Source organism: Cavia porcellus, unplaced genomic scaffold (genome assembly GCF_034190915.1).
Source record: "Cavia porcellus strain 051 isolate PalLab524CR breed Dunkin Hartley unplaced genomic scaffold, mCavPor4.1 scaffold_37, whole genome shotgun sequence".
NCBI classification, from domain to species: domain Eukaryota; kingdom Metazoa; phylum Chordata; class Mammalia; order Rodentia; family Caviidae; genus Cavia; species Cavia porcellus.
Genome location: NW_026947520.1, coordinates 11642856 through 11661485, shown reverse-complemented (window position 1 = coordinate 11661485; position 18630 = coordinate 11642856). Strand labels below are relative to the sequence as shown.

General features: G+C 37.4%; 1 protein-coding gene across 1 annotated transcript in view; it reads right to left on the bottom strand.

Annotated features, from left to right (window-relative positions):
• Nucleotides 1-2190: 2190 nt before the first annotated feature.
• LOC134474738 (intermembrane lipid transfer protein VPS13C-like) overlaps nt 2191-18630 on the bottom strand; it is a 94440-nt gene continuing 78000 nt past the window's right edge. The window contains 11 exon segments of the mRNA XM_063243276.1: nt 2191-5485; nt 6153-6267; nt 7015-7138; nt 10071-10116; nt 11034-11197; nt 11537-11612; nt 12390-12503; nt 13436-13517; nt 15292-15425; nt 17252-17359; nt 17477-17588. Coding sequence (XP_063099346.1) covers nt 5462-5485; nt 6153-6267; nt 7015-7138; nt 10071-10116; nt 11034-11197; nt 11537-11612; nt 12390-12503; nt 13436-13517; nt 15292-15425; nt 17252-17359; nt 17477-17588 — 1099 coding nt within the window. The 3' untranslated portion in view covers nt 2191-5461.

Sequence of the window (18630 nt, the reverse complement as noted above, 5' to 3'; positions counted from 1 at the left end):
GGAGGGAAGGCTTATTTGAGGAACACAGAGGTCTGCAGCTGGAGTACCAGACATATTCCGAGAAAATCAACTGAGTGCCAGCTCCTGAAGGGCCCTTTTTTCTTCTTTTTCCGTTTAAAGAAATATTGACTTTAATCTACAAGCAACAGAAAATGACCTAAGTTTCTTTTTTTTAGTCATGGCTCTAGCAGCAAAGAGAGGGCAGGAGGCCCAGGAAGTTCCTGTAGCAGTCCTCGCAGCAGACACCCATGCAGTCCCTCAGTGAGGGCAGGACGGCAGGGAGGGCGAGGAAAGGGCTGGACCCTGGGTCTGTAGAGGATAATGCTGGCCAATAGGGTGCAGACAACAGGTGTGGTGCTGGCCCTGTATTTATCAGCAGAGAGGCAACTGAGATTTGGGGTTTGCTTGGGACTGTGCTGAGCAAGACAGGAAGCTCCGTGTCCATGCCTGAGCTTAGTCGGTGCAGGCAGTGCCCTCTAACACCTCCCACAAGTCCACACAGTTATCTAGAAGGTGGACCCCTCATTCTGCCCTCGAACCCAGCTGAGAATCAGACGGCAGGCCAAGAGCTAGAGACGGGTATCAGGCAGCATGAGGCCAAACGAATTCACTAACTCAAGTATCTTCAAATTTGTTTTTCTCTTGGCCACCCAAGTAAGATGCCACTGCACTCCTACAACCATTTCCTTCTCTTTCCTGCTCCACCTTCACCAAAGTTCCAGTTCCAAAAGCAGAATCCTCTGATGGACACACTTTCTGAGGGGAATCTCAACTCCATATTTTTATTCTAACCCACTGTGTCCATTCATCCATCTGTCTCCTTGACTACTGAGTTATCTCTACCTTCAGATCACAAAGCTGTCAAACTCAACAGAAAAAACCACAAACTCACTATCTTTCCTCAACTCATTATAAATAGTACCACCAGCTCTTGGCATGCAAAGCCCCAACCAAGTCATCTTGCGGTCCCCTCTCTCTCATAGCCCGACAGTCGCCCAGGCCTGACTCCACCCTCCCCATCATCTTCACCCTCCCTCTTCTCATCCACCTCATCCCTTCCTCTCCAGATTCAGAGTTGCTGTGGCAGTCAGCAGAGTCCCCATGCTCTAATGTCCTGTCTGTACATTCACTAGGACCATCAACAGGATGGATTTAATTACTAGGATTAGATCTTCTTAGAAGACACTGATAACTTTAAGCAAAACCAGTTTACACAGTGGGTCTCAATCACATGGACTGCTAAAGTCAAAGTCAAATTCCAAGAAGTCAAAGCTAGCCCTCCCTGTTCCTGGACAGGCAGAACCATGACTGCCCGAATGGCCACACCTTTAAAGCTGGTGCACAGATATAATGCAACCTCAACCAAAACACCAATGGCATTCCCTATACAGCCCGAGCAAACAGTCCTATTACTCACAGGGAATCAGAAGAACCAGAACAGAGCGGGGAGGCACCTGAACTGCGTACCTGTTTGTAACCATGAAGATTGTACTCCTGCTTCTGAGAACAGCACAGTGGTACTGGTAAGTTTCTCCTTCCAACTTTTTTATATGATTCTGAAAAAGAAGACAGACTCAAGATTTGGGAAGTATATATATATATATATATATATATATATATATATGTATATATATATATAATATTTGTGTAATAGCTAATATATAATCATAGTGTTTGGGGCAAATTAGAATAAAAAGTACAACTCTACATTGGAACAGGATGCTAGAAAAAACTTCATAACACATGTATAAATTAACTTCCCCTATTGTATTAAAAGAAAATTATGCATTAAATGCTTATCAAATGATCTTCTGATAAAATGAATTTTTTCTGTGATAACTTAGATATTTTAAAATATCGACCAGAAAGAACTACACTCTAAGGAACAAGCAAACATAAGCTGACACAAAACCACTACACTGACATTTCAGTGTTTCTCAGACTGCTGTTTGCAGAGAAGACTCTGGGTATGCTCTATGAATACCTAATGTATCGCAACATTTTAAAAATATGGTTCTACAACGTTTTTCACAGGATAGCTCGTATTTTTCGTCAGATTTTTTGATGGGGTTGGGTGAAAGACTCAAGCACTGATTTATACAGAGGTCGACATTATACACACAAGAAAATTATAAGGTAATGGTTACTATTTTTGAATTTTTGGTTGTATAAGTTAAACACACTGAAAAGTATATTTGTATATAAAATTATATTTCTAATAAAAATTACAATGATAATATGAAAATGAAGATGTTCTAAGATCTCAAAATAGTTGCTAAGATTTATTTCTACAGAGAAATACCAAGCATAAAATAATTCAAATATAAATTACAGCACTTTAAAAGATTTATTTTTCTTTTAAACTATCTTAAAAGTATTGATTTGAATTAGTCAACACACATTAAAAAACAACAAATTTCTTATAATTAATAGCAGGAAAATATTATTAATGGCATTATCTATAATACATAAAGACCAGAGGATAATATATTTAAAAATACAGAATGTGAACATTCTGAATAAGACCATAATATTTTATAACAAAGAATACAATATCAATATTATTACAGGAAAATATAATCAATATAATCGCAAGCAGAGAAAGCACAGTTGTAGATATTGTTTTAATGCTTGAGTACACGTTATTAAAAGATGTTGGTCCCCAAGTGTCCCTTGATAATTACCAAGCCCACAGACAAAATGGAGAAATCTCCAAGCCTGAGGCCTCAGCCTTGCAATGAACTTCGGGAAGGGAGGAGTGCAGCTTTCAGAGCCAGGCTCACCTGTTTCACAGCTCACCTCTGAGTTAGCTAAATACTTTTGTCAATTAGGCCTCAATTTCTTCAAAGAGAACATGGGAAAAGAATTAACAATTATGGGAATTTATTTTCACCTTGAAATTTAAATGCTAAAATGAAATTAGCTTAGAGATGCAAGTACAAGACATAGTATCTACTCTTTATCTCGTATACATCTCATTAGTTGTCAGATTATTGCACTTCAACCTTGAAAGCCTCTAACGTGTGATATCACCGGAACACACTGTGGCAGACCTTCTAGGTACTACTAAAAATTCTCTAGGCTCTGAGATTCAGAGGAAGATAATTACTGATGGAAGCAGGAGATCAACACCGCTGATAACATCGCCTCTCTCCTTTCTCAGGATGCAATGTGGAGTTAGTAACAGGATACGAAAGCCTTTTACCTGGTGCTTCATTTTTTAGTTAACTCTAAGCAAACAGCACAAGATATGAATAAACAAAATATATGCTGATGTCTATCATAGCATTATTACTGTTGTAAAATAATAGACAAACTTTAATACCATGAATTAAAAATAAAATACATGATGTAAGGTTACCTAAACAGATGCTAATGCAAGAATTTAAAATGCTAATGAAGCATTTCTAAGAACATGGAAAATATAATTAAAAAGGAAAGGTAAGGGACCTCATTTTAAATCTTATATAATCTGGGCCAAAATTAATATTAAATGTAAAACTGACTACACACACACACACACATATTATACACACATACATACATATATATATACACACACACATATGCAGTAAACAGTAATTATCCTAGAAGAATAGAGAAGAAGAACATAATGAAAACCTGGTATATGAAATTCTTAGAGCTGACTATTAAATGGGGATCAAAAGACCTAATAAATTATTGTAAGAGATGAAATGGTATCATTTTTATATGCTAGTACTCTTTGCTATTTACCTTTTGCTATATGTGGTCCTTTAAGGCCATGTTGATTTTAAAAATATCCGAAACTGTTTAAATAATCAATAAATATTTCTTACTCAAATATCTAAGCACAGTAAGATAGGTAAAGGGTGAAACAGTTTAAATTTCTCAGTATTTGTGCTTACCACCCTTGGGAAAAAATACTAAGTCCTCTCAGTAATATACATTCTATACCTTCTAGTAACCATAATAATAATTACAGTCTAAAGGATTGCCTGATAAAGAATTAATAAATCAGACAAGAAGATGACCTCTAAATAAACTAATAAAGTTTCTTGAGGTTTTATGCTTATTAACATACATTTGTTCAAAAAAAATCACAAGTAAAAGGTTAATAACCTAAGGAGCTTTAAAAAAATTAAACAAGTAAACAAGAAAAATATCTTGAAGTATGAAAGTTCCCAAAATTTAATTTTCATTAAAACTGACACAGCCAAGAAAATACTACTTTTAGTATTTGTATGTTTTGTTATACCTGGTCCCATAAGGGACAGAAATTGTGTGTGCCAGGGCAGCGGAGGGTATGCTGGGGGCTGCCCAGGGCCTGGCAGGCGCTAGGCAAGCGCTCCACCTGCAGGCTACCTCCTCCAGCCCAAGAGCAGCAGTCCTGCTACTCCTGCACTGGGTCCTCTTCAGATGCCAGTTGTTTCCAGCAAAGTGCTTCTTTTAAATGTGAATCAAAAGAGTAATTATCTTGATAACTGTAGTTTTATCTTGATAATTGAACAGTTGTTGTATGTTCATAGTTTCACTGTGCTCAAATAAGCAACACATTAGAAATCTAAATTTTACTTTAGTTTCAATTTTGGGCACAGCATAAAGCTGTGAGATAAGATGCTGCTAAAGCCAATTAAACATTTCAATCATTTATTTTAAAAAATTACACATAACTTCTCTTTCTGTTTGCACTAATTAAACCTAAAAATTACAAAGCACATATAACCAACAAGGAGACTGGATCTCTGAAAAGCATAAATGCAAGACTGAGCATGTATATAACATGAGATTAAAAAGGGAAAAAAAGAGGAAAGGGAAACAGAGTCTCAAACTTCATATGACAACTCTCACTTAGAGTCTAAAGACAGACTCAGAGCAACTGACTTTTACAAATGCCCTAATTCATCGTCCTTTGACTTGAGTAAATTTAGTAATTGGGGAACCAAAAGTCTATTTAGTAATTTGGGAAATAATATTCCACCATCATGACTTGCAAACATAAGAATACATCCAAATCTGTGTCTCTTACATTGTTTTCTTCTGATCTGCTTTGTTCTGTTTTGTTATGTTTGGTTTTACCCTCTTTAAAATAAAATTAAAACAAAAAAAGAATACATCCAATAGGCTGAATATAAAAACTACTCCTTTCTTTTCAATTTTACCTACATGCACATAAACACTGTAAGATAAAATTTTCAAAATGAACCAGAATCATCTGGTTTTGGACTGTCTTTCACCTACTAAACTGGAAGCAGCTGTTTCCCACAACCTCTCATCTTTTACACTGAGCGCTTACCAGCACTGTTTTACCAGATACACTATCACTTTTGTTTGTTATCAAATGCTACGGTCAAAAGCCCAAATGGAGAGGAGAGTTATAAAGCCAATCTCACTAGAGGTGGCTCTCAGTCTGACTCACACCCCGTCAGTACCACAGCTTGTTCTGATTAAGGATGAAATCAAGTAGTAGAATGGGAAACATTTACTCTTGTATTTCCAGTTCTTGCTGTGTAGGCAGAAAAAGAAAGAAAATAAAGTTAGAAGCACGCAAAAAGATAAAATGGAATCACATATAATACAAACCAAAGGCTAAGAATGATTCAGAGTCATTTATTTTAAAGTCAAGGAAAGAAAATATTAATAAGCTGTCTTTGCAGGAAAGCCAGTGACAGAAAAACAGCAATTTATTTATGTACATATTATTTAACTATAATAAAGTTATAGTAAAAGATGGAAAACTTTAAAAGTTAACAGAACTGTAACCTTATATTACCTTTTTTTCTCTCCTCAGCTGTTTACCTGAATAAATGTAGAGTTATAAAGTAGTGCAAATGAACTAATTTGTGGGGGAGAAAAAGCAGTGAAATTCCAGTGATTAGCTACAAAGCAGGAAGCCAAAACTAACAATGTTCACTAAATGAGTACAGCCTGTGACTTCTTTTAACATTATCTTTTCTGCACCAAAAAGCTTTGCTACTGTGCAGAAAACTTCACCAAATACTTACATTTAACATACTATGCTAAAACAAAAAATAAATAATCTAAATTATTCTACAAACCAGCTCTCATCCTTCAATGAAGTTCATCAGTTAGGAACGTTAAGGGCCTGAAATCCTGGCTCTAGCAATCCTTAAAATTGAACTCTGCTTGTATTCTCAAAGAAAAGAATTTACCTCGAACAAGTCATGGCCCTCTGACTCCTGCCTGTCGTAGGGACGAATGATGCCATCCTCCTGGATACGGCGAGGGGGGCACAGGCTCGACACTTCCTCAGCTGACTCCGCTGCCCTACTCAAGGTAGCAGAAAATGTGCAATATGTGAGAATACTTCAAAATAATCCAAAGACACATGCTGACTAAATATACAAATATTTGATAAGCAAACAATGATAATTTTATGTAGCCCAAAATATAGCAGAAAATAGTAAGTCCAATTCTGAACCCTAAGCTTCTATCCTCTTCTTTTTTAGGTACCAGGGATTGAACTCACGACCTCGCACTTAGCAGGCAAGCGCCTGGGCCACTGAGCTAAATCCCCAAACCCATTCCACCCTCTTCCTAAACAAAGTCACAGATAATAAAAGCAAAGACTACATCACCTACTCTTTGTTTTCCTGGTGCCCAGCACAGTGTTTAGCATATGGCAAGACCAGTAACTGTTTGTTTTGTGGTAACTACATTTTAGTCATGGTGGCACACGCCTGTAATCCCAGCTACTCAGGAAGCTGCGTAGGATCACAAGTACTGAACCAGCCTGGACCCATCTTAAAACAAAAAATAAAAAAGAGCTATGGGTACAGATCAGTAGTAGTATAATACCCCTGGGTACATTCATTCATATATATGACACAGAGACAGACAGCAACCAAGACTGGGGGAGGTGATGAAAAAGAGGGAAACTGAACAAATCTCTTCTACTTCCTTTCTGGTGGCCCCTTACCTGTCAAGCTGTTGTAACTTCCAAGTGAACTCAGTCCCAGAGGCAGCAAGCACTCCACTCACTCCTGACAGCACTGCCCGAGTGGGCACACTCACCTCTGAATGCCCTGGAAGGCGCTGCTGGCCATGTCGACAATCCCGCCTGTCGGACGAGCCACAGCACCCACAAGCCCTTTTCCAATTCCTTTAAAGAATCCAGCAGCTCCCTCCTTTTTGGCACCTTCAGAGGAAAAAAGACAATAAGTATACAAAGATCCTTTAAAATAAGCAAGTTTGAACTCAACAGAAATGTGCACCAAACTCAGAAAGCTACAAGATACTGACTTTCTAAACAAGTTAAATTTAATCCTCACACAAGAACACTGGGTCCTCGAAGTCTGTGCTAAGTGAAAATTCTTGGGCCCCAACTCAGTCCTGCTGAACCAAACCCCAGAGTGGGTAACCAGCACTCCAGACAGCTGCAAAGCTCCAGAGCTGACTGGTCCTTTAGTCAGCAGAGGCAACTGCAAGGCCCGAGAACTAACGATACATTGTTGTTTTTTACAGCAATCATCAAGATTTTTCAAGCAATATACTTTTAGACATTAGAAGTTAACTAAAGAAGTTAGATCACAACTTTTCAAACTCTGTACCACACCTCAAAAGAAACCCTGTGTCGATTACCAAGCCTCACGACTGCCCCAAGTCTTCCCTAATCTGATCACCCAGTTCACTTCTTGCCCCCTGCTCACTCTCCTACAGACACTGCCTATTTCACCAGATTTGCCTGTTGTGGACATTTCCCATGAACAAAATTATTCAGTCTGTGTTCTAGTACCAGTGGCTTTCTCTACTTTATACCTATTTTCATGGCTCATCCATCTTGTAGTACCTATTAGTATTTGATCTCTTTTCAAGTAGGACAATATTCCATCGTGCGGATATGCCATATTTCAGCTACTCATACAACAGGGAAAGGGTATTTCGGCCCTCTAGGAGGATATTTGGGATAAGATGCTGCTATCATAAAGTTTTTGTCTGAACCTCTCTTTCAACTCTCTTGGGTGCATACCTTACACCAAAAGAGCCACACGAGAGCCCAGCTAAGTCTCTGGTTGCACAGTCAGATTCTTCCACACAGGAACTGCATGACCTTCCATTCCTCTCAGCAATGTATGAGGGCTTCGATTTCCCCACACTGTGCTGAGTTCAGCCTTCTTAACAGGTGTGACGTGGTATGTGACTGTGATTTGATACATACACCCCTGATGACTAATTAGATGTTCTTATGAGCCCTCTTTACAAGTGATCAGAAAACCTGGTCAAAGTTTACATTTAAAAAAAAAAAGTATCTGCACTGTCAATGTTTGGGGGGCTAGCCACCATTTATGCTTTGATTCTGTGATGGTAATTTTTTTTAATTTGGTATTGTTCTACCTTTTTCTGTTTTTCTATTTTAAGTTTCTTTTCTTTCTTTAAAAAAAAAAGAGAACAATATGTAATGTAACCACCATTGTTAAATTTCTTTCATTGTTTCGACACCCTGTATTGTTACTATTTTGAGTTTGCTGTTGTTGTTTATGCCTTTTGCTTTTTTTCCTCACTTTCCTTTTTTAAATATATAAATAAAACAGTGAAAGATACAATGTCAATTATCCTCCTCCCTCCTCCAAGCACACTCATCCCATCGCCCTGCCCCTCTCTGAAGCAGCTCTGAAGTCCTCTTTCACAAGTGTCTGTGGTTGTGCCGTCGCGGCTGCCTCAGTGTACTGAATCAATTCAAAGCACCTACCTTTAACTTTGGAGACCAGCACTCAGTGGCATGGTGCCAGACCCAGTAACAAAATGCATGAGGACCCACCCTCACCTTCCAACAAGATGCCTGCCCACTGGATGGCCCTCAGCAGCCACGTTCACCTGTACCGATACTAAGGATGGCTTCCAGAACTGCTTCAGAAGTGGCAAAAGCAATGGGGTAAGTGTGTTCAAATCAAAGGGGAGATTTTGAGGGGACTTAGTGTCAACATCTGTTATTATACTAATTTTCAAAAATTTAAATGTTCATCATGAATTTTAGTCATCTCTCTCTTTTTTTTTTGTATCAGGAATTGAATCCAAGACCTCATGCTTGCCAGGCAGGTGCTTAGGCTGCTAAGTCCCTGGTCCTTTAGTCTCATCTCATACATCTGATTTGGAGAAATGTCCATTCATATCCTTGGTCCATTTAAACTGAGACTTGTAAGAGTGCTTTATATTCAGTCTTTCATCAAATAGATGTCTGTAAAAATCTGCTTCCAATCTGTGGACTGTCATTTCCCTTTCTTGATGGTGTCCTTTTGGCACAAAAATTTTAAATTCTAGTGCAGTATAATTTAACTACTTTTTCTTTTTTTCATCTGTGCTTTTGGTGTCGCATCTAGAAAAGCTAAGCCACCCCAAAGTAACAGAGACCCGGTTCTGTGTTTTCTTTGAGTTCTGTAGCTTTGCTCTTACGTTTAGGTATTTAGCCTATTTGGAGTTCACTTTTACACAGTACAGGGTTAAGGGTCCAGTTTTACTCTGCTTCACGTGTGGATGTCCAGCCGTCTCAGCACCCCTGCCAAACTCAATCGGCCATAACTGGAAGATTTTATTTCTGAACTGTCAACTGTCAGTTATATACCATTGATCTATACGTCTATTCTTACACAAGTATCACACTGTTTTTTTACTACAGCTCTATACATAACAAGTATTAAAATTGCGAAGTATAAGTCCTCCAAATTTGCTCTTTTTTCAAGACTGTTTCAGCTATTTTGGAACTCTTGAATTTACATATAAATTTTAGATTGTCAACTGTCACAAAAAATACCAACTGGGATTGCACTGAAGAATACGTACCTTTTTAAATGAGACTATAAAAAAGATAACCACAGAAAAACCTCAAGTCAATTACTAGTGAGAGTCTCAAAAAATCTAGTTTGCTGATGGTCCTGATGAAAACAGCTTTCAAAGTCTGAATCATAATCTCCTACTTAATGTCTCTGCTTTCTGAGGAAGATACACTAAATAATTTAAGAATGTGAATCTAAAATTTAGTCAATGGTTTTCTCAAGTATCTTATAGCAACATCTAGCATGTTTATCAAGCACTGACACTTTACTTTTTACCGGGCAGAAATACTCTCAACCTACCTTCTACAGGCTTTGTTATTATTCCCGTCACTCCACCAAAAACTCCCTGAAAGAGAAATCAATCAGAAAGGTTCCTGGGAGAGAAGTTGCTTAATTTTAAATCAACCACTAGAGGTCTCTACAAACATACTAGAAACAAAAATTCAAAAAAAAAAAAAAGACTAAAGACTCATGACTCACTTGATAATGTGAACGTGTGAGCACATTATTATTGTAAAGATATTAAGTCACAGAGCTTTTTAACTGAGTACATCCATGGAAGATAGAGCAGTAAGGCAGAGATAGAGCACCTAAACCTGGCTCTGTTACCTATCAGCTGTACGAGCACAGGCAGTTGATTTAATCTCTCTGTGTAATCCTCCGTCTCACATCAATAAAAATTAGTTGAGTGAAATAATCTAATTATACATTTCAATGAGATTACTTTTTAATTTAATGGAACTGTAAAAAAAAGAAAATAAAGAAAACACCCTGGCACAGCAAATAACCTGACAAATAGAGTATTTCACAGAATGTAAGACACAGCTGTTAAAACTCACTGGCTCAAACACCAGTCGCAGCTTTTTGAAAATACTTCCAAGATTAAAAATACAGTTATACACTCTTAACAACTGTCAAAAACAGCAGTGTAGGCCTGGTGTGGTGATGCACGCCTGTAATTACAGCCCTTGGGAGCTTGAGGCAGGAGGACTGCTGCAAGTTCGAGGCCAGCCTGGGCTACAAAATGAGTTCAAGGCCAGCCCAAACTACATAGCAAGACCCTGTCTCAAGAAAAACAAAAGACACCTTTATCTGGGGACGACACAGCTCAGCATCAGCGGCACAAGTGCCTGCCTGGCAAGCACAAGACTGAGAGTTTGATTCTGGGTACCAACCCCCCCCCCCCAAAACCAAAACTCAGCATTTGGATTGCACACTCCAAAATGTTCATATAAAAGTTGAAGGTTCTTGAAGAAGATTTACCCGCAGGAAGCCCTTTCCTCCTCTGGCCGGACTATCTCCAAAATCTTTAGGCTGTCGGCCCATCTCTTCTCGTCTTCTTTGCTGATACTCCTTGTCCATTGTAATTGCTGCCAAACCTTTCCCAACGGAACCAGTGATTCGAGACACAACTCCGGCTGCACCACCTACCAAAAGCCAGAGGAGGAAGTCACATGGGTCCTATGGAAGCAATGTCACAATGCACAGCACGCACTGCTTCCAACTAACAAATCTGTCTCACACAAAAATGAAACGTTTTTTGCCAACTATCAAATATTTGAAGTACATTGATTCACCACCACAAAGACATATTTAAAAACTAACAGGCCAATATTAAATTATTTCCCATTTAAAAACACGAAAACATGTCTTTTAAAAGAGACTAAGTGATCCCACCTACTAAATATAATCATTTACTTCTCATAAACAACACATTTTATGTTAATATAAAAGTATACAGATACATGTAAATTGGTGATACATACCTACTGTGTGCCCAAAGAGACTTCTCATTCCAATCACTAATCCTTCAGCAAACTCTTCAGGACCTTGGACAGCACCCTGGCCCAAAGGAAGTTTGCTACTTAGAATTAAGCCTTAAAATTCAGGGTTTTCATGAATATGATGAGTGTGTAAAGATCCATGAAGGCTAACAAGACAATATTTATCCTATATTTCAAGTACTGATAGAATACCACTCTAATCAAAGGTATTTTCTACCACACAATCTCAGCAACTTCTGTAAGACAAAAAACCTGGACGTTAAATTAAAGTCACTGGTTTTAATGCTAAGTGGGCCATGCAGTACAAAGCTGCCTGCCTCTTCGGCAGCTGCTCCCAGGACTGCCTGAGTCCATATCTGCACATATTCAGCTTTCTGCTGCACTGCTAGCAGGCCGCCTGAGTGCATAGATGTTTCTGACTCTCTCACCCTCCCACTTATTCTCTCGGCTTCATCCTTCCAAACAACACCCTCAGCACACTGGGCTCCCACTCTTTGGAGAGCTGGACGAATTAGACAAAAGCATGACTGTGACAGCAGGCTGGCTCCTAATGTCCCACCAGTCCCTCCCACAGCGGTGCAACAGCATCAAAAGAATCTACAGTCTACCCGACACTGTAAACACCCTCGTAACTACACTAAATCTGGGACATGGGCACATTTCATTGTCCAGATAAGCACAAGTGCTTATTTAATTCACAAAATCAGGCTTTCAATGTCATTTCAAATATTTTTAAATAAATAAATATCATTCAGTTCCTAGATACAATGAAAATACAAACTATTGTCATTAAAAATTTTATACCCACACTTGAACTTTTAAAAAAAAGCAATACCTGGAAGGGTTCGTAGAAGAAAGCTTCAACTCCTTCAGACAGACCTCTAATTAATCCAAATGGGTTTCCAAGCACATCTAAGCCCAACACAAGGACATACATCTGTTTTAAGAACTATGGAAGACAAAAGGTAAACTAAGTCCTTTGCAGCTGTTCAAAAAAAAAGGGCATCATGATACAGTAGGGAATGGGTGTGAGAGATTATGCTTAGGTAAAAGGAGAGCCATGTGGAATCTCCACTCCCACATCCACTGACTGATATTTCATTGTGTATCAGGTGTCACACTTGTACGGCTTTCAAATTGAAACTAAGTTTGAGGTAGAGTCTGTCCTTTAGCAATTATGAAAACCATGACAAGTATCTACCAGCCTCCACCTTCTCATCTACGAAACGCAAAGCTACATCAACCTTGCATGGGTGAGTATACCTATTAAACAAATACATAATTCAGTAATGGTGGTTGTTATTTTTACCTTATCATCACTATTACTTTTTAAATTATGTGCAGAATAATTACAAACTAAAACAAAAAACAAGAGAAATGAAATCCTTATTTGAACATGTAATCACTGCAACATCTACACATCAGAAAGGAGAAAACCTTCTAGCACAAGACAGCAAGAGGAAACCACTTGTGGTCTCAGGACACAGCAATGCCACCTGAGCAGCTGGACACCTACAGAACCACAGGGTGATAGACGTCCAGGAAAGAAACCAGACCACAGTTTCTCTTGCAATTCCATATGCTATGCTGACAGACAACAGCCCCTCAAGAACTCAAAAGTAATGACACCAAAATCACTACTCTTTCCCAAATGGTAACAACTGCAAAGGGAAAGAGGCACAGGGGGAAATTTTTGAAAAGTATATAATGGTGGCAGAACTAAAGAACAAATTAATCATTTAAGAAGAACACTAAGTTTTGAGATTATAAATTGAGATAAATTATGTAAACATTACTACATATTACACAATCACATACAAATGTTTTATTCTAGTATTTTATGAAGTATATTCCCTGAAAGCTACTCTAATAAGAAATTACCTGTTCACTGTAATGCCTAACAACACTCCACACGAGTTGATCTCTCTTGTAAAACTGGTATTGTATTTCAAAATAAGCAAGTCTAGGAGGAGAAAAAGGAAAATTTCAAAACACTAAAACTATATTCTGGGGGAAAAGGACTTAAAATTCACTAATAGCCTATTCTAGTCACAGTCAATTCTTTCATATTTAACTTTGCATTGATGTAATTTACAGCTGGTATCTTAATGTTATGGTAACAAAATTATGATTAAAATAGTGCATTTTCATGTAAGCTTACAATAAATATGTGACAGAGTACACAATTTTTAAAGTCAACCACCATCTCACCACTCTAGATTTTTTCGTTTCCTCATCGTTTCCATTTTTAATTCTTTTCTATGCAATTACAAAGCATTTACAATATTTTATGTGCCATCATTGTGGGTATCTGTTTTTATCTTCACTCACGTCCCATTAAATCACCTCGGGTACACAGCATTCCACTGCCACTCTGTGGGACAGCATCGGAATGACCAACTCCCCTCTGTCACCAAGAGCCCAGTTCTGGGTATAATTCATGCTGCCTCATATATTTTGAATATAACTCTAGCTGCTTTTCAAGATTATTTTTTGGACTAAATTCCCAAAACAGAATACTGAATGACAGACCACAAAAACAGACTCCATAGATGCAGAGCTTTCCACTAACATCCACAGCATAAAAAAGTGTCCATTTCTTAGACCCACTCCATCTAGTAGTATGAGGACCACTTGCATTTTGAAGTGGTGATAATTTACATCAATCTGCATGCACTTTTTTTCCTTTTTTTTTTTTTTTAAATCGGTACCGGGGATCGAACTCATGACCGCTTGCTTGCAAGGCAGGTGCTTATGCTGCTGAGGCCCTACATGCACTTTTGATAAATACTAAAACTAGACATTTCAACTATCAATCAGTCACCTTCACTTTCCTTTCTGTGAGGTACCTCTTACTGTCCAATGGCTGTGACACCACTGGAATTTCTAGGAATGGTTAATATTAACACTAAAAATCCTCTCTACATCTTATATCATTGTACTTTTCCAGCTTTTGTCTTCATCTTCCTCGGCTCTAATACGAAATATTCAATTTTTATGTGGTACAATCTATTTTGCATTTTCCACTGAAAAGCTGTAAGAAATTTTTCTTATAGCTTTTAAGCTTAGATTTTCTCTACTCACAGATCTAATAACAAATTTTTTTCAAGTCTTTCAGATTGAAAATTACACAGTATTTTATCCTTTGTTTTGTGAGACAGAAATAATTTGAAAAATTTTCTTCCAGCTGACTCCTTGTCCCAATACCACTACTGAATATTCAATGCCACAGAGAGTTACTGAATTCATATGTAACCAGCACACATAAATATCCTCATATTAAAGGTAACAAGATGTTGTTATTTCTGTACTTTGCTGGGTGGTTACAATGAAATCTCACTTCATTGCTACAAATTTCTAAATACAGAAAATAATTAAATTTTTATTTTATATTCATATTACACAGATATGAGTATACTTTTTTTTTTTTTGTCTTTTTCCTTTTTATCGGTACCAGGGATCGAACTCACGACTGCCTGCTTGCAAGGCAGGCACTTATGCCACTGAGCTAAATCCCCAGCCCCAAGATATGAGTAATAAAAGAAAATATGACTTCATCATCATTGTTATTAATAAAATAAGCACATCTTAAAGAACACCATCAAAAATGGATCAAATTCTTCACGTAGTAAGCATTATCAACCTCCTAGGCTAATACTACAGAAATAGAAAAATTAGTATCCAAACACTCAACCTTGGCATAAATAGCTTCCAGTGTACTGGAATAGAAGTCTTACTTGAAAATAAGGTCATCCACATCAGTCAGAGTGGCACCTATGCTTTTCAGAAGCAGGTTGACAGAATGAATCGCAATCATTTCCTGTTTGTCTGATTCTTCACCTCCAGAACTCAAAGACAGACTCAAATGCAACTAAAAGAAACATAATATTCAATAAACACAAGCAAAACACAAAAGCTTTATACAACAGGACCCAGATCGTCCAATCTAGTATGACAACCATAAGTATCTTCCAATGAAAGCCCTGCTAAAACATGTTATTTATCCTGTATACAAATAAAGAACAACTCATATCTGATTCTCATTTATTTTCTGACAAAATACAAGTGGTCTGACTCAAAACTAGACCTCTATTTTCATTCCAAGTGTATAAATACCATCATGTCATTAGGAAGGAAGCAAAATCCCTGTACAAAAATGGGATAATGATTTAAAGAAGAAAACGTCAGCTGGCACACAGTTTGCCAGCCAAAACAGGAAATTATTTATTTTCATCCAATTAAGGTACATAGCTCATGGCAACAATTAATGATAACAATTGTTATAATTATACCATAAAAATAATTAGCAATGGCATGACAATTATGGAACAGTTAGTGAGTTGCCAAATAAACTTTTAAAAGAAATCACAAGGCTTTCAGTTTCCACAGTACCTCTCTCAGTCCTTAAAAGCAGACTTTCACCTTCCCATTGGCTTCCACTTTATCCAATAGCAACATTAATGCAGTAGAGCAGGAAGACACAGACAACGGGTAACTCAACACGTGTCAGGGAAGCAGATGACTCTCCTTTCTCCTTCTGTCCTCCCTGGACGTCCTACTTAACCTGCCCAGAGCTACACAAAGTGGACCTGATACAAGTCCAGGAAAGCCCAGGGCTCTACCCCTCCCTGAGGCAAAGTCAACATGGACTACAAAAATAACTGTTCATAATCTTCATTATTCTACTGAACAGCATAATTCCCAGTGTGTCTAAGAACATGAAGAGCTAAATTAGCAATCTTTAACACTCCCCTACAATATAAACTCCAAGAAGTCATTTCATGTCTGAACAGCAATTTGGATAACAGGCACTCAATAAATTTTGTTGAAGGGTATTATTTAATCCCACGAAGAACAGATTTTTCACTCAGTAATGAAAAAGAAACTCTTTATAACCTAACACAAAAAACAATGTCAATTTTAAAGGTGATCTTATGCCTGAGTCTGATATCACCAAACTAACGTATCATTTTAAAATAATAACCTTATTTATGAAACCATCCACTTAAGCTCAATGGATTGTGAATGCAACTGAAAATAAAGTGCTGTGAACAATTTTTGAAAATGTAAAGGATGAGCAATATTTTCCAGTTTCTTAATTGTTAAATCTGGTCCATTACACAAGTTTCGAGCATTATGGTTGATAGGATTTGTAAATTTACTAAGTAGTCACCTTTCCCTGTAAAAGCTGAAAAGCACAAAAGGGGAAAAAAGAAATGGGTTCATAAAGTACAAAATCAGGCAAGTGAAAGGCATCCAATTTTCTACTCCCTCAGTTGCAATCAAATGTGGGAAAGGGAAAACATCGCGTCAAGAGAAGAACGCCAACTTCAGCGCTTTCGCACTCCGGTCAGGGCACCCTGATGTGCTTGGTTTCCACAGTGACAGTAGTTACGAAGTGCGACCAACACATTAGATGCTGGTGGGCACTTCTACACCTAATTAAGAAATGCCTTTGTCAGCGTCTTCATCTTTCTTGAGTAAGGGGTTATTAATCCAAGACTAGAGAATATGCTCTAGTAATTTTTTTCTGTGGGAATTATCACTGTACATCTGTTACAGAGAACCACTTAATTATTACCATTAATCAAACAAAATTCTCACCAAATATTTGATGTAACAAATTAAAAACACTAGTACATAGACCCTTTAAAAGTCTTAAAACAATTACATTAAAATTTCAAAATAGCAACAAACCTTAATGGGCGAAATGTGGAAATGTTCAAAGAAACTGAGAACTGACATATCAGTCATTGAAGTCTCCATTAACTCTGTGTTTAGAGCATCAATATCTTGTTGGAGTAACTGTCTGAAAAGGTTAAATCAAGAATTTCTTTTAATTTTTTTCTGCACTGAAATTATCTTTAAAACTAATTGACTTTACCACCTTTCACACAGTTTTCCTTGGAATGAAAATGTTACCCATTTGCTTTCAGCATCAGGGTCAGTTGTTGGGGTAAACAGGGCAACCATAGCACCAAGAAACCCCTGATCGACTTTTAAGGCCATTTCCTGAATGAGGACCATGAAATACCTACAGGGAAAAACAAAGTCGTAAAATGAAAAAGGGTTTCCATCAAACTTGGTAAGTTTCAATGTTAAAACTTTAATTTAGTCAAAAGCCACAGTAAGACATTATTTATCTCTTAAAATTACATTAATAAGGGCAAAGCTTAATCAGACTGAAAATTTTCAGTATAGTGTTTCACTTTGGGGTAATATTACTGTATTAACACTCAGCACGGTAAAATTTCACAATGAAGATGAACAAAATTAGAATATGCAGCACGCACCACTCCATTTTTAGTTTACAGCAACTGCTTTAACGAACACAACTCACAGACACTTATCATCTGTACCTCATTATTCCACACTCTAATTGAAGTTACAAAATGAAGGTGACAGATGGAATTCTACATTTTCAAATACGTACACACCGTCATTAAAATAATTTAAGGGCAAAAAGTCCTTGACCTAAAGTGGGTTCAGCCAACCAGACCGCCACCTGCTGGTTCAGAGAAAAGGCTGTGTTGATAGCAACTAAGGTACATGAAGCACCTAAACTTTTCTATTGTCCAGTTGATTTTGGGGCCAGCAGTCTTAGCATCTCTTCGGAGGATGACAGTGCAATATAGCAAATTTGGGGGATTTCTTTCTATTTTATCTTTGAAATCCAGTATTGTTTTCACTGTTTTGTTTTGTTCTGTTTTATTTTATTCAAACTTCTGTTTAGATTGGCTTTCTTCTGTTTTGTTTTTGGCTTGATTCTGCTATACCTGATGGAATGGACAACTATTGTGGCGATAACAAGATACACTACGGCAGCTACTGATGCTTTCCTAGCATCCTGCTTTGAAGTTCTGTACTAACTTTGCTGCTCTGTTTTGATTGACTTTGTTCTGTTTTGTTGGACTTTACTATCTTTAAAATTTAAAAAAAAATGAAGAAATTTTAAAAATCAAAAGTGGATTTATATGTTCAGGTGGAAGATAATTTTCTACAGAAATGACTTTCAAAAAGAATAAAATTTATTTTCAAAATAAATGCTCATTTTAGATTCCTTTAGATAAACAGTG